Source organism: Talaromyces marneffei, chromosome 6, assembly GCF_009556855.1.
Source record: "Talaromyces marneffei chromosome 6, complete sequence".
NCBI classification, from domain to species: Eukaryota; Fungi; Ascomycota; class Eurotiomycetes; order Eurotiales; family Trichocomaceae; genus Talaromyces; species Talaromyces marneffei.
The window spans coordinates 620,248-648,186 of NC_072353.1; the positions used below are offsets into that span (position 1 = coordinate 620,248).

The 27,939-nt window shown below is 46.7% G+C and overlaps 12 protein-coding genes across 12 annotated transcripts; 7 read left to right on the plus strand and 5 right to left on the minus strand.

The window, feature by feature from the left end:
- Positions 1–852: 852 nt before the first annotated feature.
- EYB26_007731 (uncharacterized protein) lies at positions 853–1,873 on the plus strand (the record flags this gene model as incomplete). The annotated part of the gene is made up of 5 exons (XM_054266992.1): positions 853–915; positions 984–1,228; positions 1,300–1,500; positions 1,560–1,624; positions 1,692–1,873. 5 exons carry the CDS (start codon positions 853–855, stop codon positions 1,871–1,873), a joined length of 756 nt encoding a protein of 251 aa, XP_054122967.1.
- A 38-nt stretch (positions 1,874–1,911) lies between these two features.
- Positions 1,912–3,719, minus strand: EYB26_007732 (uncharacterized protein; the record flags this gene model as incomplete). The annotated part of the gene is made up of 5 exons (XM_054266993.1): positions 1,912–2,000; positions 2,051–2,385; positions 2,439–2,701; positions 2,755–2,851; positions 2,902–3,719. The coding sequence occupies 5 exons, from the start codon at positions 3,717–3,719 to the stop codon at positions 1,912–1,914; spliced, it is 1,602 nt and encodes a 533-aa protein (XP_054122968.1).
- A 1,206-nt stretch (positions 3,720–4,925) lies between these two features.
- On the plus strand, positions 4,926–6,782 carry EYB26_007733 (uncharacterized protein; the record flags this gene model as incomplete). Its single annotated transcript, XM_054266994.1, has 2 exons — positions 4,926–4,951; positions 5,015–6,782. 2 exons carry the CDS (start codon positions 4,926–4,928, stop codon positions 6,780–6,782), a joined length of 1,794 nt encoding a protein of 597 aa, XP_054122969.1.
- Positions 6,783–7,081: 299 nt separating this feature from the next.
- Positions 7,082–8,265, minus strand: EYB26_007734 (uncharacterized protein; the record flags this gene model as incomplete). Its single annotated transcript, XM_054266995.1, has 5 exons — positions 7,082–7,336; positions 7,391–7,462; positions 7,539–7,636; positions 7,697–8,131; positions 8,178–8,265. 5 exons carry the CDS (start codon positions 8,263–8,265, stop codon positions 7,082–7,084), a joined length of 948 nt encoding a protein of 315 aa, XP_054122970.1.
- Positions 8,266–9,230: 965 nt separating this feature from the next.
- On the plus strand, positions 9,231–10,287 carry EYB26_007735 (uncharacterized protein; the record flags this gene model as incomplete). Its single annotated transcript, XM_054266996.1, has 6 exons — positions 9,231–9,264; positions 9,338–9,416; positions 9,475–9,515; positions 9,576–9,703; positions 9,794–10,134; positions 10,209–10,287. The coding sequence occupies 6 exons, from the start codon at positions 9,231–9,233 to the stop codon at positions 10,285–10,287; spliced, it is 702 nt and encodes a 233-aa protein (XP_054122971.1).
- Positions 10,288–10,431: 144 nt separating this feature from the next.
- Positions 10,432–12,004, minus strand: EYB26_007736 (uncharacterized protein; the record flags this gene model as incomplete). Its single annotated transcript, XM_054266997.1, has 4 exons — positions 10,432–11,415; positions 11,463–11,743; positions 11,797–11,841; positions 11,902–12,004. The coding sequence occupies 4 exons, from the start codon at positions 12,002–12,004 to the stop codon at positions 10,432–10,434; spliced, it is 1,413 nt and encodes a 470-aa protein (XP_054122972.1).
- Positions 12,005–14,852: 2,848 nt separating this feature from the next.
- Positions 14,853–16,634, plus strand: EYB26_007737 (uncharacterized protein; the record flags this gene model as incomplete). Its single annotated transcript, XM_054266998.1, has 2 exons — positions 14,853–16,292; positions 16,377–16,634. The coding sequence occupies 2 exons, from the start codon at positions 14,853–14,855 to the stop codon at positions 16,632–16,634; spliced, it is 1,698 nt and encodes a 565-aa protein (XP_054122973.1).
- A 420-nt stretch (positions 16,635–17,054) lies between these two features.
- Positions 17,055–18,215, minus strand: EYB26_007738 (uncharacterized protein; the record flags this gene model as incomplete). The annotated part of the gene is made up of 2 exons (XM_054266999.1): positions 17,055–18,023; positions 18,087–18,215. 2 exons carry the CDS (start codon positions 18,213–18,215, stop codon positions 17,055–17,057), a joined length of 1,098 nt encoding a protein of 365 aa, XP_054122974.1.
- Positions 18,216–18,624: 409 nt separating this feature from the next.
- Positions 18,625–20,400, minus strand: EYB26_007739 (uncharacterized protein; the record flags this gene model as incomplete). Its single annotated transcript, XM_054267000.1, has 2 exons — positions 18,625–20,082; positions 20,146–20,400. The coding sequence occupies 2 exons, from the start codon at positions 20,398–20,400 to the stop codon at positions 18,625–18,627; spliced, it is 1,713 nt and encodes a 570-aa protein (XP_054122975.1).
- Positions 20,401–21,106: 706 nt separating this feature from the next.
- EYB26_007740 (uncharacterized protein) lies at positions 21,107–23,566 on the plus strand (the record flags this gene model as incomplete). The annotated part of the gene is made up of 3 exons (XM_054267001.1): positions 21,107–21,130; positions 21,189–21,293; positions 21,356–23,566. 3 exons carry the CDS (start codon positions 21,107–21,109, stop codon positions 23,564–23,566), a joined length of 2,340 nt encoding a protein of 779 aa, XP_054122976.1.
- A 1,024-nt stretch (positions 23,567–24,590) lies between these two features.
- Positions 24,591–25,028, plus strand: EYB26_007741 (uncharacterized protein; the record flags this gene model as incomplete). The annotated part of the gene is made up of 1 exon (XM_054267002.1): positions 24,591–25,028. The coding sequence occupies one exon, from the start codon at positions 24,591–24,593 to the stop codon at positions 25,026–25,028; it is 438 nt and encodes a 145-aa protein (XP_054122977.1).
- Positions 25,029–25,381: 353 nt separating this feature from the next.
- On the plus strand, positions 25,382–26,620 carry EYB26_007742 (uncharacterized protein; the record flags this gene model as incomplete). The annotated part of the gene is made up of 1 exon (XM_054267003.1): positions 25,382–26,620. The coding sequence occupies one exon, from the start codon at positions 25,382–25,384 to the stop codon at positions 26,618–26,620; it is 1,239 nt and encodes a 412-aa protein (XP_054122978.1).
- Between the last annotated feature and the right edge of the window lie 1,319 nt (positions 26,621–27,939).

Genomic DNA, 27,939 nt, shown 5'->3' on the forward strand with positions numbered 1-27,939 from the left:
GATCAGGAGCAAGGCAGACTTCTCGGATACAGAGAAATGCCTTCTCGCGTTCAATCAGGGTCGTGAACCGGTGAAATGTCTTGATGGTAACCCTAATCCCATTGGCACCTTCAAAGCCGTAACGTAATTCAAAGATCCTCCCCAACACAGCGCTGCGAAAGTACTGTAAATGTAAAAAGATTTGAATACTAAAACAAAAATACTGGTATCCACGGATGTCCCATCAGCATAATTCTTGTTATAAAGCAAGGTACTATACAGTTCTATCTCTTTCGCCCTTCGGCCAACCGAAATATTCTACCAAAACGATGGTTAGTTAGTTATCACTAAGTAACTAATCTTTATTAATCATCATTCATAACACAATCAAATTCATCCCCTGTCTGCTTACAAATTAGAATCACCCTCATTCAAAAAAGAAAAGTTAGGGACAACGTTTTGCGGTGCGGTGTTTTGCGGTCTCTTGCGGCATCCTGCGGTTTCTCGGACGGCCTTCCGCACTCCGCAGATCAAAACCCCTCACCAAGAATACACAACATAAGCAAGGAAGCACAGCTGGCGCTGAAAGTCTTGTTTGACATTGAATGTTGGACGCGTAATCAGATATTACGTTAATTGAATGATCTGGAATTGTGATTTGATTAGATTGATGGAAGCCGCTTTTGTTGAATACAGCTCCCTAGGTACATAGAGGACTTTTCCTGGATATAAAAGGGTGGTTGATCTCCATGTTGATCGGTTTCTGTTTCTATAATTCAACTACCAGCAGAACAGCAATTAAGATAATCATCGTTTTCGAACATTTTCAGTACACCATTCCCGCTCTATAACTCTCAGTTATATATCAAAAACATGCCTTCATACTTGATCACAGGAACAAGCCGTGGCCTTGGCTTGGGTTTCGCCGCTGAACTGGTACGTTTGTCTGCAATTCCTCCGCGAAGATTTATTTAAACTAATCCTGTGTTTTCATGGGGAAACAGCTCAAAGATCCCAAAAACCTCGTCATCGCAACCGCACGCAACACCGCCAGTTCCTCAGGTTTGCAAAAGCTCAAGGTCGAATACCCACAGAACGACCGCCTCATTCTGCTCGACCTCGATGTTTCAAATGTCGAAAGTATTCGTGCAGCTGTCAAGACTCTGGAGCCATTGCTTCCCAATGGCTTGGACAATCTCCTCAGTAACGCCGGCGTGAGCTATAGCAGCATGAAGACTTTTGAAGAAATGTACGTTTCTCCTCTATTGGAATCCGGTCGGGGTGTGTTGGCCGATGCTAATAGGCTATGCATCGATCTAGTGATATTGCAGAGTTCACGTCCGAAGTCATTTTTACCGTCACCGCACCGTTCAACCTGCTGCGGGAATTCCTTCCACTTATTCGCAAGAGCGAGACCAAAAGGGCATTGTTTGTTACTTCGATTCTAGGCTCGATTGAGCTCGCGCCGAACCTGCCAAATCTTATGAATGCATATTCTGTGGCGAGAGCTGCGCTGAACATGTAAGTCTTTCAGCCTGTTATTGTCTGATGAAAGATCCAGGTTTTGACACAATTGATAGGTTAGTTCGCAAATGGTCGGTCATTCTGAAGCAGGAGGGCATTACCGCTGCTGTCATTCACCCAGGTAAGTGCCACAATTTCTCTTCGGCATAGATAGACTCAAACTTTTGGCTAATTGCAGCATGCAACAGGCTGGATTGGAGAAACTGAGATGGGCGACGAAATCTCAGAGTGGGTTGCAAAATACAACCCAGCTTTGGAAAATCTGTCCACAGAAAAGGCTGCTGCCGACTGCATGAAGATCTTGAATAACATGACTCCCGAAGACTCGGGTGCCTTTTTCCATCAAGACGGTAGCAGACTTCCTTTTTAATTGGATAGGCTCTCTTTTATGAATAATGAATAACCTGTTCAGGTCAAGCAAACAAATGGTCGAGTTGTGTTGTGGGTTTCTGAAGCCAATTCGATTTCTTGAGCTTGTAATACATCGGCATAAATGCCTATAGACTCGTTAGTTTTGTTTTATAAGAATGAATAGTCCTATAGTTACCAGCAACCCGCCATCGTGCATTTACTCGTAAAAGTAAACTCTTGACAACCCCTAATTTCTCGCCAATTTTCCCATCCAACAATGCGCCTCGTGTAAACATCAGGAGAATACAGCCCACCTGATACAAGACATGAGTGAAAAATATCGGAATACAGTCCGCTTTGCTCGGCTCAGCCGTCGTTAGATTGATGTACGATGCAGCCGCCTTGATCAACCGATTTACGGCCTCGAAAGACTCAGACCATAAATGGTCAAATGAAACCCCCGGTAGTACGTCTGGCATATTAAAAATAGCGATATGCTGGAAGTGATGTTGCTGAAGTAGTAGAATTGCACTTGAAGCTGTCAATCTATGCTGCTTGTCATGTACTTTCAACAAATAACTGACCTAAAACTCAATTCTGACGAAGCACAAAAGTCTAGCCTTCGATGGGTTGCTTCGCTATCTGCAGCGTGTACAAGAGCGAGCAAGGTTCGGCGTAATTGTGCTGTTTGGTCGAGGTCCTTTATACCATCTTCTATCACTGCTGATGGTGCGACAGAATGAAATGCCTGGCTCAATAAATAAGTAGCCTGAGCTAACCTGGCGAAGCCTCCTAATTTGAGTGAGAAACCGGTTGATATCTTGACAGAATCACTAGCTTTGGCAGTCTTTGAGATCATTAGCTAATTGAAGGATAATAGTTATAGAAGGATGGTCTTACGCAATCGTTCCATGATGTATCATCTACCGGCAAATACGTATCAAAGGTTGGATCTTCGGTTGATAGTGGTCTTGCGGGATTGTTGAGATTCAGAAATCTGATTGACTTAGTCTTGGGCTACCAAGCCAAACGAACCATACTACTTACCGATCAAATGTTAAAACAGCCCACCACACCCTTCTGTTCTCTTCAACCTCGTTCCATGAACGCTGCCCACGCATCTCCAAACCATCGTCAGCAGCCGAGGTGGGATAGCAATTCTGTTGTATACCTAGAGCTAGTCCATATCGTGAACATGCACCCACGGTCAAATATGCGGCAGGATACATAGCATGCCCCATCTCGTAGAGTGCAATAAGCAATCCAGCTTGGAGCACGTGTGTCGAAAGGACGCCAGCTGTTACCACCTCATGATGGAAACGTTTTGCAGTGCGATAAAGAAAGTTGTTGGAGCCATCATCCTCGGATGGTGCTGTATTGCAGAGTTTCATGCATAGAGCGAGAAGACTGAGCTCCGTCTGTCGTTGCGTCCACGGATTCAACATGGAAACAAAAAAGCCCTTTTTGAATATGATGGGAAGCCATAAATGAATGGTTGAGAAAAATGTTTTTGCAATCTCTCGTATAGAGGATGCATCTCCAATTAGTGATGAGACCTCTGCAGGAATTGGGAAATCAGACCGGGGCAGTTCGAGCTGGGCTTGTCGGAAGAGGTGTGGTGCCAGGAAGTAGACAGCACTAGCTTCAGTGTTACAAGACCGAACGGTCTCCGGTGATGACTGACTATCCGGTGTCTGGCTGTATACTGTACGTGAATCTCTCTCGGATGTTCGAGCACCAGGGTAGTTACAATCAGTGTCTTTTTTGATGCAAAGGTCACAGCTGGGAAGCTTTCTGTCGCAACGCCGTTTGCTTCTCCGACATGGGAGACAGGCGTGACGAGCAAGCTCGATCCCAGCCGGCATTTTGCTCAAATAAGATGATTAAGCAAATACCTTGTTTTGTTGTATATTCAATGGAAAGTGGCTTCGACTGTCATGGAAGGAGGTGGTTGATGGCTCGACCCAAAAACGGTTGATTAGTCATTTTGCTTATTAAGAATTAAGTTATGTAGTTATTCAGCCAATCAACTCCAAACAGGGACGACCAATCAGAGCACGAGCGCATTTCAATTACTGCCTAAGGCGTCAGCAGGATATCTAGTTTCTGGAAAAAGTCATCTCGCTAAAGATGATATTAATGACATCAATGCATCAAATGCAAATAGTCTGTACGCGCTGCACGAATTGGCCCAATGAGCGGTGTAACTACGAATGTACAACTGCAAGCCCCGTACCCACTTCATTGGGCATGAGTCTACGAAAAGCGACGCTTCCCAAGCTCAGATTGGGCATACATCACCCTCGATCCTTGTATGACAGCCTGGAAATGCACAACCACTCCGTCCAGGGCCCCAGATATGTCACGGTAGGAATGAAATCGTGCTTCCGACTGCTGTGCATCTACAGGATGGGGGTGCAAATTGGCTCTGAATCCATGAATTGATTGACTTGATTGAGTGCTCGGACCGAATATGCAATGCGGTCCCCCCCAAATTCACGACAGTCCATAGTCCTTGTACGGAGTATTCGTCGTCAAACTCGTGATTGTCGCCTCGCTCTCATGATACAGTGGACTGGAGTGTCAGTCGGTGGCTCCAATTGAACAGGAAACCTCGCCTCACTTCGACTTGTAGCGCGTATTGTGGATGGGTCATTATCTTGTCTTTTCCAGCGCATCAACTAGACACAATCACGTAGCATGCTTAGTTCTATAGTCACTCCACAAAATTATGGTGATAACAGTTGAATATTCAGATGGCTGGTCAGAGTTGATCTGTGCTCACAGCGAAACGGTTAGTCGCTTTAGTGACTCAAATCAAAGCCGCCCACGTAGCGCCGTAGCTCTTTTCATTTTTTTTTCCCTCTCCATTTTCTTTCTTATTGCATGAACTCACGCGATGATTTTTTGATTTTTAATAATTGGTTATATCCTGTGGTTTTTGTATTTTGTGTTTCTCGGTTTGGGTGAGTTGAAAGAGAGCGACGAGGAGTCGTAAACTATTCATTCACGGTTGTTTTCTTTCCGAATCACTTTTTATTTCCCCCCGAGTGTCATTTCTTATTTCGACAATGAACAGAATACCGGATTTCACCAGGTAAGAACTTACAAAGGGAGTACAAACTTATGGAAAATACGAACCTGAACTAATCAATCACAGCCTCATCTCCTCTCCCCCATTCACCTTCCTCGTCGGCAAAGAACACACAAAACTAACCATTCAATCCGGCCTCGCCAAACATGTCTCCAGACCTCTGGATGATCTCATGAACAATGGCCACACGCGGGAATCAAAACATCGCATTGCCGTGCTAGAAGACGAGGAGGTCGAGGTCTTTACTGCTTTCACTCAATATGCATACACGGGCAATTACACCGTGCCAGTGCACAAGACGGAATCGTCGACTGAGACGTCTTCGGCAGTGACTACTGCACCTGCACCTCCACCTGCAGCTTCGCCTCGTTCCGGCTCTGGTTCAAGTGGTGGTAGATCAAATACGCCAAATGGCCATGTCCTACATGACGAGCAGCAGCAATCACAAAACATTAATGCAGCGCGAACTCAATCATCGGCTTCATTTCTGCCTCCGCCAGCTCCGACACCACCTCCATTCGTTGATCAGATCGATGCCAGACCGTCTCTTCGCAGATATGCGGAAACACCATTGGCAATTACCCAGACAGCGGGTATCGATGATCAATGGGAGAATCCATTCGCACATCCCGCCGAACATCCACCACAGCGGAATGGGCCGTCACTTCGAGGGAATACACCCCCGGTCGAGAACAAGAGAGAGGTGGTAGTTATACAAGATAGACCACAGCCGCCACCTGAGGAAGAGATCGAACCTGCCTTCCCGCTTTCCAGACGACATAGCAGAAAGGACAAAAAGAAGAAGCGCAAGGATACAGTCGTGGCTGCGAATGGCTTTGAAGAGATGGCCCCAAAGAGCTTGACGCCCCCGACTACGCCGCCTTTTGACATAGGGGATGGCCAGGACCAGGAAGGGACGCCGAAAGTTAGCAAGCCAGTCATCCGTGACTATGATCCGGACTGCGCCATTGAGACGGATACAGGTGACGATGGTGACATTGAGGGGGAGGATGGCGACTGGTGGGACCAGCCTGCGCCCTCTCAGAATTTCTCGAGGCGGCGAGATTACGAGGACAAGCTGTCTAATACCCGCAGGCTACATTCGGAAAACCAACAGCAGCCCCCATCACCACCACGTCTCTCACCACAACAGCATGCAATGCCATTGATTGATACATCCTTTGCCAGCCACCCCATGTCGTCCACTCCACGCAAGAAAGGTGTAAAATCCTTCAATGAATTCGCATCAATCGATTACTTCCATCAAGAACACAGCGAAGGGTCTGGCGTGACTACCCCAACCCCGCTCCAGACATTCATTGTCCCCTATATCCTTTTCCATGCCAAAGTCTACGTCTTTGCTACACGCTACCTGATCCCGGGCCTCGCCCAACTGTGTCTCCAGAAATTACACACCTCACTAGTCGACTACCCCCTCGACCCACCCGCCGACAACGACGACGATCTCAACAGCCAGCACGCCCTGAATCACCACATACCAGATATGGAATCCCTCTACTTCAACGCACACGCCAGAATGTTCCTCGACATCTTGAAGTATACATACGAAAATACGACGCGCTTTGAGCCCGAGTCCCAGACATCCGCAACGCTGCTACGGGAATGCGAGTTGCGTAAGCTGGTTGCTCAGTACGCGGCATGCAAAATGCGTGAGTTGGCGGTGTATACGCCTGAACCTATCCCCGTGCCTTCTTCGCCCAGTCATGGTCCGGGATCGGGAGTTAGTACTATTACAGCTCCAGGTGGTGGGTTGAGAGAGCTTTTGGATAAGATTCCGGAACTTGCTTCTGACTTAGTTTTCCTTATGATGTGATTTTCTTTTCTTATTGTCATGGTTTGCAGGAATCGGTGTTCGGGCTTTTATGATGATGACTTGTTTTATGATGTTATGCTTGCCAGAATGTTCCTCTTTTTTCTACATATGTTTGAGCGAGTTTGAGTTCGGCATCCAGCACTTGAGCGTCAATTTGCCTATCTGTCCGTCCCATCTGTCATGGAATTCTTTTGCTCATTTTATCACCATGTTGTACAAACCTTTGCAATAGTATACTAGCTATCTCGTAAAAAACTCACGAGAATGAATGGCTTACGACCCAAAAAAAATCATAAGTACTATATCTTCGCCCTGCCGGCCCTTAATGCCGCACTATCCATCCTCTTCCCTTCATCATCCTGCTCCGCAACCTCTAGCACAGGGAATTCAGCAGGCATGATCCGTCTCGGACTTGAGCCAGGCACAACCGCATACTTAGAGAAGTCAGTGACGCCGCATTCGCGACGTAGAAAGTCTTCGTCGAGGTCGAGGAGACCGTTTACTTTTTCGACGGGGGCGTTGAGCATGGCTAGAATTGCGTCGGAGAATATTGTCTGGCTAAAAAGTTAGCCTCAACCTAGAAAGGAAGAAAGGTGGGTTAATCGTACAGGTTTGCGTAGGTCGCGTTCGGATGTTGGGTCTTTTCGGACCATGTCTCCGGTTGCCGCGGACTCGATGGACTAGTCATATTCATATCCATGCTTAGCAGTTGCCAATAACAAGCTTACGACTCTCAAGGAAAGAAAGGAGTCTCACCACGGCAGGCCATATACTAGTAATAGCCATATCCTTTCTCCCCTGCCTCTCAAAATCCATCGCCAGGCCCTTGGTCAATACACTCATTCCAACTTTGCCTACATCAACACCCTCATCAGTCTCCTGCAACTACAAAAACAATGAAACGGAAGACAAACCCATAGCATACGCAGTCTTGCCCCTAAAAAACCTCGAATAAATCGGCGGCGAAACAACAATTATCCTCCCTCGCCACCCATTCTTCTCAAACGCCGGCAACGCAGCATGCACACTAGCATACAATCCCTCTGGATTGATCCTCTGCATTAACTGAAATCTTTTAACGGGTGTGTTCTCGACAGAAGACCACCAGATTGCGCCGGAGTTGTAGATGAGGACGTCTAGCTTGCCGTATATGCGGACTGTTTCTGCCACTAGAAAATTGATTTGGTTCACATCGCGGGTGTCAACTGCGATTGCGGTTGCAGTGCCGTTGTGTAAGTCGGTGATTTCGCGGGCCACGGTGTTGATGGTTGAGTGTGAGGAGTTGGGAGGTGGTGGGAAGGGGATGGCTGGGTCGTGTGGGTTTGAAGTTGTTTTGGCGGCGATAACAACTATGCATGTCAGCATATGTTTGTGGTAGAGCTGAAGTTAACGCACCGGCGTATCCATTACGAGCTAGATCGATGGCTATCTGGCGCCCGATGCCGCGAGAAGCTCCAATGACGAGGGCAACTTGCTTTGCCATTTTGCTAGTATATCAAATATGGCTTTCCTCGGAGTAGTAGGAGCTTGAATCTGGCGGGCGAATTAGCACTGATCATCAAACCATATTTTTTCTATATCGTGCAGGCTAGCTTTCAACATTTGAGTCATTGCTACTTGCCTGTATATTTAATGCAACGGCCAGTTATCAAACTGAATCTATAGCAATGCCTAATAATATCTTGTCCATCAAAAAGGCATAGTATGCTGATCCATAGACAAACTTTATACCAGACAGAGATACCTAGGTAGTCAATATCTGAATGCGGTAATCTATGCGGTTACACGGCCCCAATTTAATGATGAGTGATCAATATATTCCAATAATTTGATCTTCGATTTTGGCCGAGGTGGTGCACCAGGCTGGACCTATCAGATGTTACTCTCTCCGATATTGAGCAGATCTCGATTGGTAAGATTGCAGTTGTGTGACAGAGATGAAAGATGCTCTAAGCAGATATCTGGGGTTGATTGAAGCTGGAAGATGATAACCGAAATTGGCGCCGTTTTAAGCTTACTTTACCCCAGAATGTGCATGTGTGAATTTAAGCTGTTATGTCTGACTTATCCTCGTACAAGTATGCAAGAAGAGATAACACTTAATTAGGATTTAAATATGCTCTATTCTAAGCATAAACACAGACAAATTCCAATAATCTCAATGGCCAAAGCTCAAAGCTGCATGTATTTGTTCCTTCTCTGAGTTCACTAGTTATTAACTACTCTGCTCTGTACTTCTCCACAACTAAACCTCGGCCCAACAAGCTAAAAGCGGCACTGCAAAGCGGCATTCCCCAGACGAATGAATCCTCCTAAGTAAACCTTAGGTACATACAACGTATAGCATTTAAGCTCCTCTTCAGCCACTGATAACGAATCAATAATTCTTCAATCACGCAATTTCCACTGTTGATTAAAATAACCCTTCTCGGATCTGCACACATCGCGATGGGTGGCCTTATCCATGCTTACTACGACTGTGGTATGTCTCCACATTTTATCGAAGTGCACTTCAGTCTTTATGTCTAGCTAGATATTGATATTGCCAACAATAGTGTCGCCATATTCATTCTTCGCATTTACGCATTTGCAAGAAGTGCGCGCTGTCCTCGCTAGTCATGGAGTTAGCATCGAGTACGTCCCTACCTCCAAAAAAGGTATCCAAACCGATTGATCTAACGGTTCTGCATAGGACACACCCCATATTCCTAGGAGGAATCATGAACGGCTCCGGTACATCATCCCCAACCTCTCTTTGGCTAAGAAAACGTTTCTGATGTATTTTTCTTGAAGGAAACCAACCCCCCTGGCTGGTCCCCGCAAAGGCCAAACTGGGGCAACTCGAACTCGAGCGCGCAATCAAATACTGGAAAGTTGAGCCTTTTAAGATACCGAAAATCTTCCCTATCTTGACTATTCTCGTGCGTCTTTTAACCACCTTCCCCAAACGCTTTTTGAAAAAAAAAAAAAAAAAAAAAAAATCAGAGAGAATGATAACTGATTTGAACAAGCCCCAACGAGCCCTAACATACATAAAACACACCTACCCCACCGCCCAATTCGAGAATACAGCCCACCTCTATTGGCAGTGGTTCTTGTACAAACACCAAGACATCTCCAAACCCGACATACTCCGCGAATTGCTGGCGTCACCTGAAGCGGGCTTCTCGCGTGAACAGGCAGAGGAGATTCTGACAGCGGCAATGACCGATAAGAAATGGAAGGAGGAATTGACGGCTACGACGCAGGCGGCCTTGGACAAAGGGGCGTTCGGAGCGCCATTTTTCTGGGTTGTGAAAACCGATGGACACGGGAGGACAGTGGCGGAAGAGCCCTTTTTTGGGAGTGACCGGTAATTCTTCATTTAATTTTTTTTTATATATATATAAGCGTCTTTACGAGTTTGCAAGACTAATGGTTGGATAGGTTCCATCAAATGTGGGAGTATCTGGGCTTGCCGTACGAAGATCTCAAACTTCTACCGCGGGTTGAGGCTAAGCTGTGATTTTAATCTGACGGCATAGCAGAATTGCATATTACAGTCATTATCATGTCATGTATTGCATCATCTAAGATCTAATCATGTCTTCGTATCCATTTAGCCATAACATAAACTTTCCTCTCGAAAGCTTTCCATCTCTTGACCTTTTCACCATGGGATTCGCCCTGCTAGCTCCTCCGTAGCCATCGGGCCAGGAGCAACACGAATCTCCATCCCTGCATTGATAATATTCGTCCGGATGAGTCGTAAATGTGCTTCATTCACGTATTCCTCCACGCTGTCCAAGGCTTCCTTGATCACATCTTTACGCAGATCAGTCTGTTTCGAGACGAGTAACCCTTTCTCCAAGTCAATACGTGCATCCAGTGTGCCGTTTTCAATCAACTTGATAAGTTCCCGTACGAATGGGGATCCGATCTCAGTAGGCGAAGAAACACCTCCAACAACCTTTGGCGCAAAGACCTTGGCCATGGCATCAAGGGAAACGCGACTGAACGGAACGGCATATTGTTGAATAGACTTGGTTCGAATCTGGTTGTACAATGCTGGGATATGACGTTGAAGATGGATGTCAAGTAAATAATCCGCTTTGTATTCTTCCAGAATATCCAAGCAAGCCCGAAACTTGGAATTGCAGAAAAATGATATCGCGCGGCGGATGTGAGGTTCCAACTCGAGGTAGTTTCGGAACTGACTGTTTTCCAGCACTCGACGTTGCAACTCGTTTCGATCCATGGAGGCCAAGGCACATAGTCCACCGTACACGGCGACATCGTTCGCGGTGAGCACTTCATTGTAGCTGTCACCTAAAGTGGGTTCGGAACCGAGAAACTGGTTTGTAGCATCTAGAAAATTTCCCTGTCCAAGCTGAGCTAGACCTGATGCGGAAGATATCTTTGCTGCATTTTTGGATTGCTCGTCCTCTGGTTTTGGTCCAGATCTGTATCGTGCAACAGCTTGCAGCACACCGAACCAGTCACCACGGTCAATGGCAACGTTGATTGTTTTGAGGTGCATGGCTGCGAAATGGCTGGGTGTGGTGCAATTATCTTTGAGACGAGCATAAGCTTTGGATGCAGATGCTAAATCGCCAACAGCATGATAATGTGAAGCTAGATCATCGGTGCCCATCTATACAAATCAGTTTCTGCCTTATCCAATATCCGTGGTGAACCTACTCGTATGCTCTCCTTGATGAGATTATTCTTGTAGCCCTTCAATTCATGTTCAAGCTTGTCCGTCTCCGCTCTGACGGTCTGTTTTGTGACATCCACCCATCGTTGATCGAGAACTGCATCTGGGTCATGTGGAGCTGCTTGTTTCAAAGCCTCTACTGCAAGCTCGTATCGTTCAACGTCTTTGCCGGATTTCGCTTCGGCGACTGCTAGCCTGAGGGCGTCGTGGGACAGGATAGTGGAGCATTTGCCGATGAGGAACAATCGTTCGAAACGCGTGCGGCCTGTAATCGCTATGAGCTTGGCTGTATTTTTAGGTAAAACGTGAGGAAAGCACCTTTGTAGTTTGCGATGTAGGATTCTAGGTCGAATTTTGGCGCTTCTAAATAGAATATTAACACCAAGGATTTCAAGTCACGAAGCGGAAAATGCCAATAATTACCGTCAACTTTGATGTAGGTGGTTTGTTTGGCTTCAGTCTGGAAGCTGTCTCCAGAGACGCCATCGCTAGCTTTTGAAGCGTCGAGAACAGTAGATGAACTCATCCTGTTCGAGGACTTCGTTGTAACTATCTTTGGTGTTCCCAGTTGTTGTGGTATTTAGGAAAATGAAGAGATGTGGTTGAAATAGAGTGAGGCTATGATGTCGTCTCTGCCTAAGTTATTGTGATCATGCTGTAGGAGCCAATCACGCAAATCCTAGCAAGCCCTGAGTCTTTGGAAAAGAGAATCCTATTTAGGAAATAACCAAAGAAAGTCTGAAGTACAAACTATAACACTATTCACAATAGGTGGTCTGATGTAAAATGAGAGGTGGAATGATATTCGGCGGTTTGTTAGTGATTGATAGGAGCAACTGTTTTATGCGGGGAAATCACCGACGGAGATACAAAGTGACGGGCAGAACTCTTTCACCGCTCTACACACCGCTTTCTTTGTTTACCAGCATGACCACGAAGAAAACATCCCTGCAATTCACCATCTTTCTTCTCTTGAACTTTCCTGCTGCTACTATTAGAATCTAGATGGGATACTCTACAATGTCTCAATGTTTTTTCATGTTGGCCCCATCAATATCTGTCGTCGTACGCTGGTCCCGACATGCAGCTGTTCTCACTCTCGCTGATAGAGCCAACATGATATTCGAGCAAAGCCTAGATTCGGCAATCCCGTTCTTTCCCAAGTCTACTATATCAAGGTTTGTTGGTTAGGCCGTGCGTATGCCATTGATGCACGTTGCATCTGCCTCTCTCCGGCCTGAGAAGCTGCAGAAGTGTCCACGGAACCGGGAGATCTGCATCCGGACGCTGAGGGATTGGGGACTAAATAGTAAGTACCACTGATATGGCTGTGGAATGGTCCCTGCCTCGAGTTCTCGGATAGAAGCTCTAGGGGAAAGACTTGTCCTACACGAGATTCGGTTGACGTACGACAGCATTCGGTCTACGAGAGAGGAACCAGAGAATAAGGTTGAATACACTGCTTTTGTGCGACAACTCACTATCTAAGATTGAGACCAAACGAATTGTCGATTGCACCGCGTCTATCGCTCATCCAGAGAAAGCCGCCTTGCCGCGTATCATATCCAACTGGGACCTATCAAAATGTTAAAGTGATCTGTGGTACAGCGCAACCGATTTCGATCTAATGCATAATGATCTGTTATATTGGGCGATACCACAATAATGACTGGAGATTATTGTAAGGACGTAGTTCTGGAAGGGTGCAGTTGGACGACAACGTGCTGGGCCGGGAAACGGAGTGTCTGCAGGTCGCTGAAGAAGCTATGCAGGAGGCCACGACGACAGGGAGAGATCATGCTGCTGGAGTACTAATGTCTCTTTGTAGCTATTCTTCATCAGAGTGAATCTGACGACTCTCGCAACCTGCGGTCGATCGTCACCTGTAATCCCGACGACTAGTTATTCCCGGCAGCATATTCGGCGCCATGCAAAATCGTCTCTCAGGATAATATTTCACGAAGCCATCGTCCAGTAGTGTTGAGTGGATATCCCGCAGTAGCCAGGTGGTTAATTCACTAGGGTATGTAGCTTGACTATTGTGTCGACTCCAATTCCCCAATTCGGTCTCTTGCAGTGCTTCTAGAATATTGCTTCAGTCGTGTATCGTATAGCGTAAACTTGCTTTTTCTTCTCTTATTCATTCTGCTGGCGAATTGCTTTTTCTGTCATGTGGAGTTCTTCAGGTGTTTTCGGAAACAGAAAGTAGGGTTAGTTGCAGTGGAAAAAATCTCCTGGCGCGTCTAATTCACCAAAACTTGCATTAGTAGAATGCACTCCTCTAGTCTCTTGCAGCAGGGCCCATGCAAGAGAATCCCCCAAGAACAATATGGTAGATCCTCTGGATGGAAATAACATAGAACATGCCCTGGAGGGTGCATACTATGTATAACTGCTTCACCAGGTTGGAGATGGAGCCAATTAGACGAGACGTAGGTCATCTTTCTCTGATGGAGATAAAGTTTATCCCAATTCTATTTTCAACCGAAAAAAAAGGGAAGAAGAAAAAGGAAGAAAAGCGTCATCCACAGGAGATGAAGAAGAGTCGAGATCATAATTTCGTCTGACGGCTTCCGATAGGTCCCATGATTCGAGATTGGGTCTACGTAACTGCAGTTCACGCAGGTTTTTCGTCCTGTTTTGTTTCTTTCGATTTCATCTATCTAGACATCCGTAGGAAGAAACATCAGAAGGGGGGAAAGAGAAAAGAAATCTTCTAGTACATTAAACCAAGGCGTACAAACGTGTATGTCTGTTCTTGACATGCGGATGCTCGACATCTGCACACATATAAAAAAGTCTATTTACCCAGATAATCAACTGCGGAGAAGAAATCGAGATAAAGAAGCCAGCCTCCGATAGGCATATGTTGTACAGGCCTTGTAAGTGTCAAACTAGTGGGTCTGGGTAAACTATTGACAAGAGATACTCCCTTTATATTGAAGAAGGGCCATCTTCTCCTCGACTATTTTTCTCTGGCACAACTATTCATATCCATTCTTACTGTCCCAACGTTGAGAAATAATAATTAGCTGATACTTGTCATTATCCAATATCAATTGATATCGAAGACGAAGGGCAACGGGGAAATCCAATCAGAGACGACGACGAGGTCGTGTTTTGTTTTACCCATCTCCCCCTCCAAATACTTCTCGTCCTCCAACCCCTTCTTCCTCTTCCTCTCCATCTCCTCCCAGCTAGCTGTCTTCTCTGGCTTTTCTGTCCGTCATCCTCGACGCAATTTATTCTTTTTCTTCATCTCTCTTGTCAACAACTTCCTCATATCCTTCTTGCTCCCTCTGGCTGCATCGTCTCATCTTTATCATTCTTAAGACCCTCGAAAGGGCATGCTTCTCAGTGTCTGTTTGGCCATGATGTCTTCAAAGTGGAACGATCCCGACCCTGGCTTTGTCGCCCTGAGTCAATTCACCTTCAATCCCTATCGTGATGCACCTTTTGTCTCACACCATCTGATGAGCCCTGTTACTCCGTATCGTGAGCCTTTTTTATCTCTTTGTCCCTCTGCTGAACCTACACCTAAGTCTGAGCCTGAGCATCAACCTGAGCATCAACCTGAACCTGGTCATGAGCCTGAGCATGAGTCTGAATCTGAGCCCTCCCCTCCTCAGGAAATCAAGCACGAGATACCCCAGACCACCTTTGCAACACTTTTTCACGACTTTGCAAATGGCAGGCCCTCCACTTCCTTGTCCTCAAATGGCTATATCGACGAGTATGGCTGTATTCACTTCTCTGACACCGCAGAGACTGTCGAATCCTTGCCTTATACTTTTCACATGGGTTGGGGTTCTCAGTCCTCCTTGCCAATGGTTGGAGGCATCACCCATGGCGCTGATGGCCTTATTACTACTCAAATTGGTAGCAACGGTGATACTGCTGGTTATTTTTCTATCTTTCCAACTTCGTATAAGCCACAGCAGCCTTCTTATGGCACTGCTTCCTACGAAACTGCCTCCTATGGCAATGCTTTGTATGAAGACAACGCTTATGACACTTCTACATATGCCAACCCTTATAGCACCACTGCCTACGACCTTGCTTCAATCCAGGACACGACTGAACCGCACATGGGACTCGGATACTCTCGGCAGTACGATCCCTACAGCGAACTGGCAGCCCAGATGCAGTTACCAGCCTCAACCATGCCAGGCTTGACCACCACAACCCCAAGCATGACTAGATCCAGCATTCCAGCTTCGGACGTGGGTGCTTCGAGCACCGTCCCAGTCACACCAGACTGCTCGCTCCGTCATTCTCATGCTTCGGAGTCTGGAATACCACCTGGTTCTCCTCTCAGAGGTGGTGGTCGTCCTCACCGTGGTACTACTTTCTATCGCTGCATGACTCCTCCTCACCAAAGTGCAGGGACAACTCTCTATATGCTTGGATATGAGCAAGATGGCGCTTCTACTGCCGTGCCAACTGAACGTCAGAAGCCTGTACACGTCCGTGGAGCTTCCCGTGACTCCAACTCTGGAATTTCATGCTCTTCACGTGCGTCCTCCTCTCCTTCATCGGGCGCTTCTCCAACTGGGTATCATCGCCAGACAGTCTTGGAAAGCATTCCTCTCCACAAGTTGCGAGCCATGCAGAAAGTACCCTTGCCAGCAGAGGGTGACAACCTTGCCAAGGACCGCTACATCGTCAAGGGCAAGCAGCTGAAACTTTCTTATGGTCAAATCAAGGCGATAGCCGATTGGCCCGATGCCGAGTCAACTCTTCGTGGCCGTTTCCGTAACTTCACCAAGGCCAAACATGAGCGTGTCCGTAAGCCGATTTGGCTCAAGCACGACGTGAGTATTATTCCTTCACTTCTCCCTTCTCTTGTTGTTTGTTGTCAAATCCTTTGCTAAAAATCCGATGTCTTTTCCATGCAGAAAGAGATCCTGATAGATGTTGTGCTGGATCTCAGTGAAGATCTTCTCAACAGCATGCCTACTCGCCGTGGCATCGACAATGGTCATTATCCGGGCAAGCGCTACACTGTTGCCACCCTGCCTGAGGGCATCGAGAACCACATCTCCTGGAGGGTGGTCGCGAATCTTATTATTGAAAACGGTGGCTCCTATAAGTTCGGCTCCTCGACCGCCAAGCGCAAGTGGTACGAGATGACTGGACGTCAACGCCGATTCTGATCTCTCGTCCGCTGTTCGCATTACTGCTTGCTTGCAAGTGAAGTATGACTTAATGAGAATCTGACGGGAACCACGGTTGATTATCTTCCACTTTTATTTCTAGGCTTCTTTTTTTAAATCCTTTTCCAATCCATTTCAAACCGAGATATAGATCTTTAAAGGGCGTCAAATAGGAGTATCGGAACGGACAGGAAGATACCATTGAGATCTGGGGGGAGTACCGGTTGCTTTTTTCCTTTCGTTTCAACGACCAATAGCCAGTTATCCCAGATGTACATGAGAATTCAAGAACAGACAAGTCGCAAGACGTATGCAGTCTTGAAATGAAATGAATCCCTTTAATATCAGACACCCCTCTCCCTTTTAAGCTATGTATACAGTATTGTTATTTACAAATATGTGCGAGATGATTGATAGACACTAGATGGGAATCCCAACCTCCGCTAACAGATCATTAACCACCTCCCCATCCCCCCTCAGACAATCCCACTGCTCCTCCGTCTTCACCATCAATGTGCCCGCCAATATAGTCCCGTTCAAGGAGACATCAGCAGCGGAATCGGCCCCTAGACCGGACAGTGTAGCGGTCTCTTTCCGTCGTGGACAGATCATCATGATGTCCCTTGTCATTGCGAGATTGTAGCTTATTGCCGCTGCGCCTGAGGTTCGTGTTTGTTCTTCTGTTGTGACCGATGGCGATGTGGTTGATGCGAGGAGTGCTGCATGATAGAGGGATAGATATATTTCGTGCAGTTTGTCGACAGACGGAGAAGGCGATGACTCAGACCGTGGAATTTGCATCGCAAAATGTTGAACTGGTAAATTGGGCAGATGTCGAATCCCAGACGACGAAGAAGTCTGAACATCCGCTGAAGTCAACAACAAATCAATCAGCGGTATCCATGAGGCAGATCTCTTCTCCGACTCAGAGTCCTCTTCTTGATCACGCATATCCTCAATAGGCAGAAACTGCACATGTCGATGCGGTTGCGACGCACCGCTCTCATCCCCAGAGTTAAAGAACATGAATAACCTCCTCCTCCTCCTCTCCTTCCTCTTTTCCTCCTCTTTCACATCAACTCCATCAGCAGGACTAGGATACTCCCAAGCCTGCAAACAAGCATACGCAATCCCCAAATCCTCCTTCTCCAGAAGATCAGTCTGCTTCTCAAACTGTTTCGTAGCAAGTATGAAATGATTTGGGATAACAGGGAACTTGTTCAGGATCAAGTTGTGACTCTTTTCAGCCTCTTTGCAAAGTGATACATCGGTGATGAGTAAATCTCCAGATGGATTCTCAAAGGGGTCTGGTTTGGGTCCTGGAGGTTTATTCTGGGGGGATTGTTTTTCTGGCTTTTTGGAAAGGGCTGGGCAGTAGCGGAGTTGGTACTGTACATTTTTCATTAGTTACCTTGTATTTTCATACATGGAATAGAGAGAAGAAGGACGTACATCTATACCGCGTTTACTGCTTAGTATTGCGAGATGCGTGGCTGAGAAGAGCAGACTTCCGGATTCTTTTGCTGCTGTGAATCGTCTCGAGACGAGCGAGGGGAGACTCTCTGTTAGACCAAGATTCATTTTTGCTTCTTTATTTTGTATCTGCCATGGAAAACCCCCAAGTTTGTGATAAAGTGAGGTGTTGTCTGGTTAAGGTTTGTGGTGTGAATAAGCTTCCAAGATTGGAGTCCGGATTTCTGGTGGAGATCTGATTGCGGGGTTGAGTGGAGTGGCATAAATAATAAATTACTAGTACTACGTATATACATACGTAGTAAAAAACACCCAGCACGATGAAAGAAATTTACTCTACTTGTTGGATGCTGCGCATATTTATTTTATGGTTATGCTAAGATATTCACAGATGATAGCACAGGTAATAGAAATTTTTAATTTCGCTAATCAAACCTAATCATGATACATATGCACAGCTAGAACTCCATGTCTAAGCCTCGGCAAATCCATCAACGCCACAATTTAGCTTGGGATTTCAGGGCGACTTCCCATATCGCCATCCAACACATCCAATTCCTGCCAGAAATAGGATCCCGTTGAAAAAAGCCATGATGTAAAAGGGGGCCCCAGTCGAAGACACATCAAAGAGCAAGCCACCCAGCTTTGTCAATATGAGGATACCGGCTCCACCATAGAGCGAGTATATGCCTGCAATACACCCCTTCAAATGTTTCAAATCTTGAGTGGCGATGCTCTCGCCTGGTTTGGTGATTAGTGCGTCATGTTCTGTATGGGAATTGTTCTCGACACTCTCCTGGTCTAAGCCTGTCGACTCTTGTGATGTGCCACTTGCACCTTCCTGGTGCTTATCTTTGGAGTTAATGTTTAAGACACCATTGCTGAGAATGCCCAAGCTGCAGACGATTGCTCCGATTTGGCTGATCCCGATAAAAGACGCCATAACAAACACACCACCGCTTACATGTGGTGCTTTGAGTTGTGGACTGAATATCAATGGGAATGCGATATATCCTACCACACCCAAAAGTGCAGCAAAGAGCAATGGTATGTTATACCGACGCGATCTTTCGGACAAGTAGCCGAAAATTGGAGCGGTAAGCAAAGCCACCAACTGCGATACGCCAGTCAAAATGGAAGCCAGTATGTAAGCTTCTGGGCATGATGTCTTAATATCGCCGAGGTCCCCTGAAGGTGGCTTATCCGCATCGGTTCGTTGGCACAGCCCGAGCCTTCGATAATAGTAGTTGACGACTAATGGTATAAAAAGCGAAATTGCTACCGAGGACCCCCGAGCAACGAGTCCGCCGACGTAACCCAAGCAGATATCGGGATGCCGAAAGCCGAGTTTGAATGCATGTAAAAGATCTTTGCCATAGCCCGTAACTGTGCTTGGCCGATAACCGGGGTATTCTTCGTCTGGTTGAGTACCCTGCCATAGAGCCTGGATACGCTTCTCTTCTTCGCCAGGCAGGTTTCGAAATCCAAAGAAACAAGCAACAGCAACTAGTAATGCTACCGATGCAACAATATAGAAGCTTTTCTGGATCGCATGGGCTGGTGATGACCCGGATCTCTCAAAGTATGCTGGAAGAGGCAGAAACACAGCTAGCGATATCAACGCACCACAGCCTGCGAAAAGCCCGACAAATCCGGCAAGTCGGGAAGACGAAGAAGTAGAAGTCGGTTCGGGTATTTGCTCACGAGAGCGACTCCGTTCAAAGCGTGAAGGCGTAATTGTAATCTCTGAAGAAAGAGATGGTCTCCAGGTGTGGTTTGAGCGTCGTTGATGACCAGGACCTTGAGCTAGATTGCCTCCCGTTATTGTAGGTAGTGTGGCCGTCACCATGGTCGCAACAGCTGAGCCTCCAAGACTGAAAGATAAACGACTGAGAAGAAGCTGCGGATAGATATTGGAGGCTTGTACGAAGAGTACCAATGATAACGCAATGATCGTGTAACCGATAGTGCAGACCTGGTGAAGTAGACGTCAGTATCTTTGTCAAGGTTGAGTAGTCAACCATCGCCCACAACGTACATAGCGAACTCCGATTTTATCAGACAGCAATCCCCAAGCCGGACAAGCAATCAATGCCAACAGCTCGTCCGCAAACCCGAGTGACCCAACCGCATCGCCTTCGCCTTTCTCAAGCCCAATTAGATCCGTCACCACAAACGACACAGACGAGTTGAGGAAAACCAGAAAAGCAATCGAGAAAGGACAGACGCCAAGCAGGTAGGTTGCTGTCTGCAAGCGGGATGCCGTGAAAAGCGGCGGACGCTGGGTCGTCATGTTGCCGTTATCCAAGAAGCCGAACAGTAAACAAAACAATCATATAGGTACGGTAGAGCTAGCTTTATTAGATGCATGCAGTCAATGCAATCGCTCATGTTGTTCCGCGAGCTCTACAGCTTGCATAGGCTCTGTGCCGTATTGTTCACATCACAACTTGTGATCGGAGGATTCAAGACGGAAGATTCAAGGGATACGAGTCTCAAAACAGGAGATCTTCGAGCTTAGTTGGATACCGCGTCATCGGCGGTCACGTGCAGAGTTCGGCTATAGTTATCGGCCTCGGACTCGTCATACAACTCAAATCATTCGAACAGCTTATCGTTAAATAATTGCATTAAATAAATTCTTTAAAGCATTGAAGAGATTAACATACGATGTAGTTAACTTTAATGGCTGTCGAGTGGCTGACGTAAGCGGGGTACTGATAAACGTTGACAGTGTAGTTATGGGCCGTCGGGAACTCGCAACTCCGCGAGTTAAAGTGATAGCTGGCTTGTTCGACACGCGACTTTGACAGCTTCTCCAATTGTCCTTCATCAGTCTTACTTGCTGCACAACCTGCGATTCATCGCCTTGGTGCTATTTGACGCCACAAAGGATGCCTTCCTAGCTCGAGGGTGTCTTTTTCTTATTATCTCTCTGCTCGGCAGCCTGTCTGCCAATGATTGTTTGTCACTATCGAGCTTCATAGCAGCAATCAAGCATGCGATTAGCGGCATATGCTGGGGTGAGATCACCACCACCACCACATTGATCAACAGCAATACTAATAATGGTTTATCTAGGTCTCGGTGACCCTGGCTGCCGGTGTGATTCTAAAGGCATTGCATCAGCGATCCAACTTCTATGCAGCTGCCGTCTATCTCTCCCAGAGCAGCGCCAATCTGATGGTTAGTAAGCTCCTGATCGACCGGAACAAGACGCATTGGACTAACCATTGTGATGGAAACAGATATTGACGAATTTATTTCTTGTCGCTACCGGATATTTTCTCTATGGCGCTCAACGACTCCTATACGGACACTTACGCCCCATCGAGACTGAACAACTATACGAAAAGGCCTGGTTCGCCGTGACAGAAACATGCCTTGCCATGACCATATTCCGCGGAGAACTAGGCGTCTGGTTCTTGGTTATGTTTGTCTGCCTGCTCGTTGGCAAGGTATGGGGTTGGATCGGTGAAGGCAGAGTTGAGATCCTCGAACAACAACCGCCAGCGGATCCCCGCCTCTTCCATGCCCGTCTTGCCGCATCGCTCGTGTTATCCGTCACTTATGATGCTCTAATGTTGGATTATGCGGTACGGACTGTACTAGAGTCAGCTCGCGCGGACATGATGGTCATGTTTGGCTTTGAATTCGCTATCCTCACAATCTTGTCTACATCGACCCTGGCGCGGTACGGTATCTCACTGGTTGAATTATACATCAAGTACCACCAAAAGAAGGTCAAGCTAGCGGAGCGCAGAGCTGAAATCCGATCAGACAGGGAACGAGCACTTCGTGAACACCGAGAATCCGGCGCCGAAGGGCTTCCCGATAACCTACCAGACGAAAACGATGTGGACGAAATGGAACTTGATATTCCTGGTTGGGAAGAGAAGGGTCGATGGGTGTTCTATCTAGACCTCATAACCGACTTTTGTAAACTGGTCGTATATCTGACCTTTTTCGCCATTTTGTTCGCATTCTACGGCCTCCCCATTCATATCCTGAGAGATGTCGTTGTCACTATCCGTTCATTCGGCCGACGCCTTGTTGATTTCATGAAATACCGTACCGCAACACGAGATATGAACGAAAGATACCCCGACGCCACGGCAGAAGAGATAGCTCGGGAAGATACTTGCATCATTTGCCGAGAGGAGATGGTGCCGTGGCAACAACCTGCAGGCGAGGGTAACAGAAGAGCTGTTCCAGAGAGACTTCGACCGAAGAAGCTTCCCTGCGGTCATATTCTCCATTTTGCTTGTCTCAGAAGCTGGTTGGAGCGACAGCAGAATTGTCCAATGTGCCGTCGACCAGTGGTTGTGCCACGCAACCAACAGTATCCGGCAAATAACGCAAACAATGATGGTCTTGCGAATGCTGCTCCAGGAGCGCAACCGGGTCACAATCAAGCTGCTGCACCGAATAATGTAGCTGGAGATGGTCAACCCCAGGCTCGGATATATCAATTCGGACCTTTCCGTATCGGCTTCGGTGCGGGTCGTGGAGATGTTTTCAGAAATTTGCATCAACAGATTCATGAAAACAATGCACCGCCTGTAAATATTCCTCCAGGGGCTCAGCAAATTGGGTTTGGGTTTGGTTTCGGTCGACAACATCAACCTCAGCAAATTCCTCAAGTTCCTCAACCACTTCCGCAAGGCTTGAATGTTTTACAACCCGCACTGATGCCCACCAATCTGGCTAGTATCCAACAGCAGCTGGCAAATCTTGAAGAACAAATTGCCCAGGAATATCAAAGTTTACGAGCTACAGCAGAGCAATTGCATGTTTTACGTGCTTTGCAAACTGAGCTTCAACAAATACGGACTGCGCAACAGAACCCTCTACCTTCTCAGCCACTCGCGGAGTCACTACCAACATCCGCCGCTTTTCCTCCAACGACAACCACAGCAACGACATCAACTACAGTAACACCACCTGCCACTATTCATCAACTCACCGGCCAGTCGGCGACTCCAATTACTGCTGGTGATAGTCGACTTCCACAGGGGCTCACACTTCCGCAAGGATGGACATTGACTCCTCTCCGTCGGGTGGAGCCTTCGGCCACTACGGCAGCTGCAGGAGTCCCCGCTCCAGTATCGGTTTCCCCTGCAGTTCTTGATCCTCGACTGTTCGAGCCTCTTCCTCCACGCGTTTCTGACGACAATCAAGCATTACACACCACTACAACCCAAGAAAGCTCATTCCAGCCTGTTAGCAGTGAATCCAATACACCGAACGAAACCGAACAGCCTAGAAATGAATATGACAGAATCATCCCTTCATTCCAATGGGGAGCTGAGAATAATGCCGAACCACAAAATTCTAACAAGGATGATGTCAGTCTAGAGGTCCCCAATCAAGATGCGGACACAGCTTCCTCGTCAACGGATAAAGGAAAAGCCCGAGCCGCAGCGGTAGAAGATCTCAACGATGATGATATGGATTGACCTAGTTCCATTCATCCACTTTTTGTATAGGAACTCGATCAAACGCATACCCTTCTCTATCTTGTCTTTCCTGTGGTTGTTCTCATTGTCGAATATAATCATCTATTGGCGTTCCTCTTCCTCCTCCTTTTCACAACCGGTCTTTTCAAACATGCATCATACCCCCTCTCCCGCTTATTCTATTCCCTCTTGTGAACTTGATTATTTTATCATGAAGAATATACGTTATTACACCTGACACTGTTTTGTCTGCGAATTTTCAGAACCTTCACTGTCCCAACAGAAACACCAATTTAGTTAGGCCCAAATCTGGAAGGGAATCAGAACTGTACTTCACCCTTTTGGCTAGACCTCAGCCTCTTAAACAGATAGCTATTTTTAATTTCTCGGCCCGTGTCCTGTTATTTCTTGAATTAAATTAAGCTTATTTTAGGCATCTGAATAATATGTACAATCCATGAACCATGACGGGGCACATGGGGCTGAAGCCTGATGTCCTCAGCAAAGTAGTCGAACTGGGGATCTAACCCAGCGTATAGATATAACTACATATACTACATGTACACGTATAATTAGCCCCTATCCAATTATTGGACGCTGTTGACAGTGCTACAACGCATTTATCGAATCATATATTAATCCATAACGTCATTACAGTCAAGAAGATGATATTTAAATGATAGACATACATATCAGAAATATCCTGCCTGAAGATCTGTACGAGATTGTTGATTGGGCTGTATATCCCTTCTAAAAATATCGATTAAGCTTGTATCAGTTCTCTTTCTAAGCTTCTCCAAGTCTCTATGGACTTTGATATAGTCCAAGCCTTCCATGTTTGATATTGATTATGATTCGATCCTGAATATGAGAAGATAGGAGGCACACGCATGGTTCAGTATATAAAAGCGGGTCTTGGGCCCATAGATAGACTTAGCTCTATCATCAGTTCAACATCTTATACAGTCAGATACATCAAACAACACAATCAGTATGAAAAGCGCAGCATTTGGAAGAGGCGGCGATGGAGGAAGCAGACAAAATCTACACGGGGACTTATAGCGCCCAAGATACAGCGAAAGTGAATTCATCGTTCGTGATTAGTATTGACGATGGCCCTGGACTCAAATTGGAGCAGTGGGCAAGCGATTCGCAGGATATATCCCAGGTTGTTAAGGCGTTGAATGGGATTGAGACCCCTGATATTCAGTTGTATCCGACGAGATTGCAGCAGAAGCAAAATGGATGTGTACATCAATCTTTCCGAGCTGTGTTTGGCTCTACGAGCTCGGGGGGATCTCTTGGTCTTGTCACTGGGTCGTCGATTTCTTGGAAATTGGTGGATTCGTACAGGTCTGGAAATATTGGTGTTGATGAGTTTTTGTTTGAGTTGGATGCTGGAACTGGTGAGGTGGTTAGTGTTTCGCCGAGAGCTCTGAGGCAAACCCTCCAAAAATCTTGAGCGGGCGGGCGACTATCAGTGAGTTTGTTTATAGTATCAGTCAATCATAGCAATATGTTTCTTTCCTGCCAGTTTGGTGAAGATGAAGACGCGAGATCAATAATCAATAAACGGGCTAAGCCAATCTCAGACAACCCGTGTAACGTGGCTGTGCCTTGTTAGCCCCTGTCTTTTCGACGACATCAATAGAATCATTCATCTTTGACATCGTCATTCTCTTGCCCATTCAACGTCTATTTCTTGAAAGAACACCATAATATTTAATTATTAATGCTGGTTTAGGCAGATATGTCAATCGCAGTCTCATAGTACATCTCACCACAAACCCAATCCATCCGGCACCTGCAACACTCATGCGCCGGTCAACCTACACCCTCCCCGGCCTCGGGATCTCAGTCTGCATCTTTGCCTTAATCATTGCTGCATGGCATCTATTATTCGCTGGTGACAAATGGCGCAGTATACCCCAAAAAGTGGGATTGGGAGATGTCATTCATTCTCCAGGCCCATCATCATATATGCCCAATGGGTCTCCGCCGCCATTCAATATCAGCGCGTTTATACCTGGTATTCCCAAAAAGCAGGGAGCATATTATTCCAAGGCTTTGGTAATAGCTAAAACAAAGAAGGAAGACACTGCATGGACCGAATCGAAACTCGAGGGTTCTGATTGGGATGTTTCCATATATGTGGTCGATGATCCCACTGCACCTTTACATCCACCGAAAAACAAAGGACATGAAGCAATGGTCTATTTGACTTATATCATCGATAACTACGACAACTTGCCGGATATAATGGCATTCATGCACGCCCACCAATTCGCATGGCACAACGAAGAAATCTTTGAACTCGACGCAGTCGAGATGTTGCGTCGTCTAAGCCTGGAACGCGTAACTCGCGAAGGATACATGAACATGCGCTGCCACTGGTCCCCCGGTTGCCCCGATCACCTCAGACCAGGTGTCATTGACGAGGACATCGGCAAAAAGGAAGAAAGACTCATCGCCAAAGCCTGGAGTGAGATTTTCCCCGGCATGGACATCCCGCAGGTCCTTTCGCAGCCGTGTTGTGCGCAGTTCGTGCTGTCCAGGGAACGGGTTCGCACGATCCCGAGGGGGAGGTTTGTGCATTATCGGCAGTGGTTGATTAATACTGATATGCGGGACACGATGTCCGGCAGGGTGTGGGAGTATATTTGGCATTTGGTATTTACGGGACAGGAGGTTTCGTGTCCGTCGCAGAATGCTTGTCTATGTGATGGGTATGGTGTTTGTTTTGGTGGGGATGAAGAAGTGAATTATTATTATCGGACGCTGTGGAGGATCCGGGACGCCAATGATGAGCTTAAGAAGTGGCAGGAAATGGACGGGACGTTGGATGAAGATGCTCGTATGAGATTAAGTTTGGATGAGATGGCGGATGCCGAGCCGTCGGAGGATGATAGTCAGGGGATACTGTTGATGGCTGAGGTTGAGGAGAAGACTTCTGAGTTGGCAAGGTTGAAAAAGGAGGCGTTGAAAAAAGGTGCAGACCCGGTTTATAGGGCTTGGGCTGCTGGACGTCAGTATAAGGCTGGCGATGGATATTGATGTTGCAGCTCTTGGGTTTTCAAATGACTACTCGGCAGCTGATACGAGTTTCTTCATGGATCTGCGGTATATTACTGAATGTGTGCGACTGAGTCAATCACGTCGAATGCTTGACCCCATCTGTGCGCCTTGTGCTGAGGCTATACGCGGCACATACATCTTGGGCTGACACTATATCGACGATATTGTATACAGAGAGCTTACAGCAGTACAAGAAGAAAAGGCTGCTTTGTAACATCGTTTGGTGTCTGGTGTCTGGTGTCTGGTGTCTGCCGAACCAAAGCTGTTGCTTGCATCAAATATATCATTAGCCGTCGGTGGTGTAACTACGTCGTGGGCCGCATCCAGGACGAAGAAGAGAATGAGATCACAAGCATACTTCATGATTGGATTAATACCTATCTTACGGAAAGCATCACCAAAAGCCAGACATTGGAGGAGATACAAATGAAGCGGCAATCGGATGTCCGACTCGAGGAGAATGAAAAATCGATTCTGTATTCAGGAGGTGGACAGAGTAGGGCTTTGTGAGAGCGCCTGAAAGACTATTTCCTCGTAAAGTGTGATGTTCATTCTTGAATCCACTGGAACTGCGTCTTGAAGCCACGTCCTCGAGGGGAAGGCCGTTACTTGGCCACACCATACTATGTCTACGATCAAATCAGTCTACAGAAGCAGTGTCCGTCTCCATCACGTGTCATTGACGGCTCCAAAAACCCAAATTTATGGCAAGCAAGGAATTCTTTTGGGTTCTTTGCAGTGCACAGACATATCGGAGCGGATACAGTCTTTCCATCGATTATGGAGTCTCTTGCAAAACAACACCTTCATTGCCAATGATAGGTACCAAATTTTTTGAGGATTTGCAAAAAGGATTTCAGCAGCAGTAAAAACATAGACAAAAAAACATACAACAGCTGGGATTCGCTGGTGGTCACCCACCCAACTACTAACCAGCCGGCGTGTGGCTTAAGTACGGCTGAGCGGACGGGAAGCCCTGTTTTCCACACCCTATGGTCGTATGTGCTATATCTATTGAAGTAATGGTTTATATCGGGTTGATTCATAGGGTGCCCAAGGTGTACACTGTTGCGGCTTTACTATGAACTTTTGTGAGCGCTTTGTTGGTGGATGGGACTTGGGCTAGTTATCTTCCTCGAGGCTATCTTCCTCGAAGCCGTTGCAACATGATACACGAGTGCATATACCGGTATCGCTTTAGACTTAAGAACCAATCAACTGATTTCTCAATGCATACTGTCAAATGGCCAACGACCAATTGCACTTCATCAACTTAGTGCTTACATTCACGAAATGAC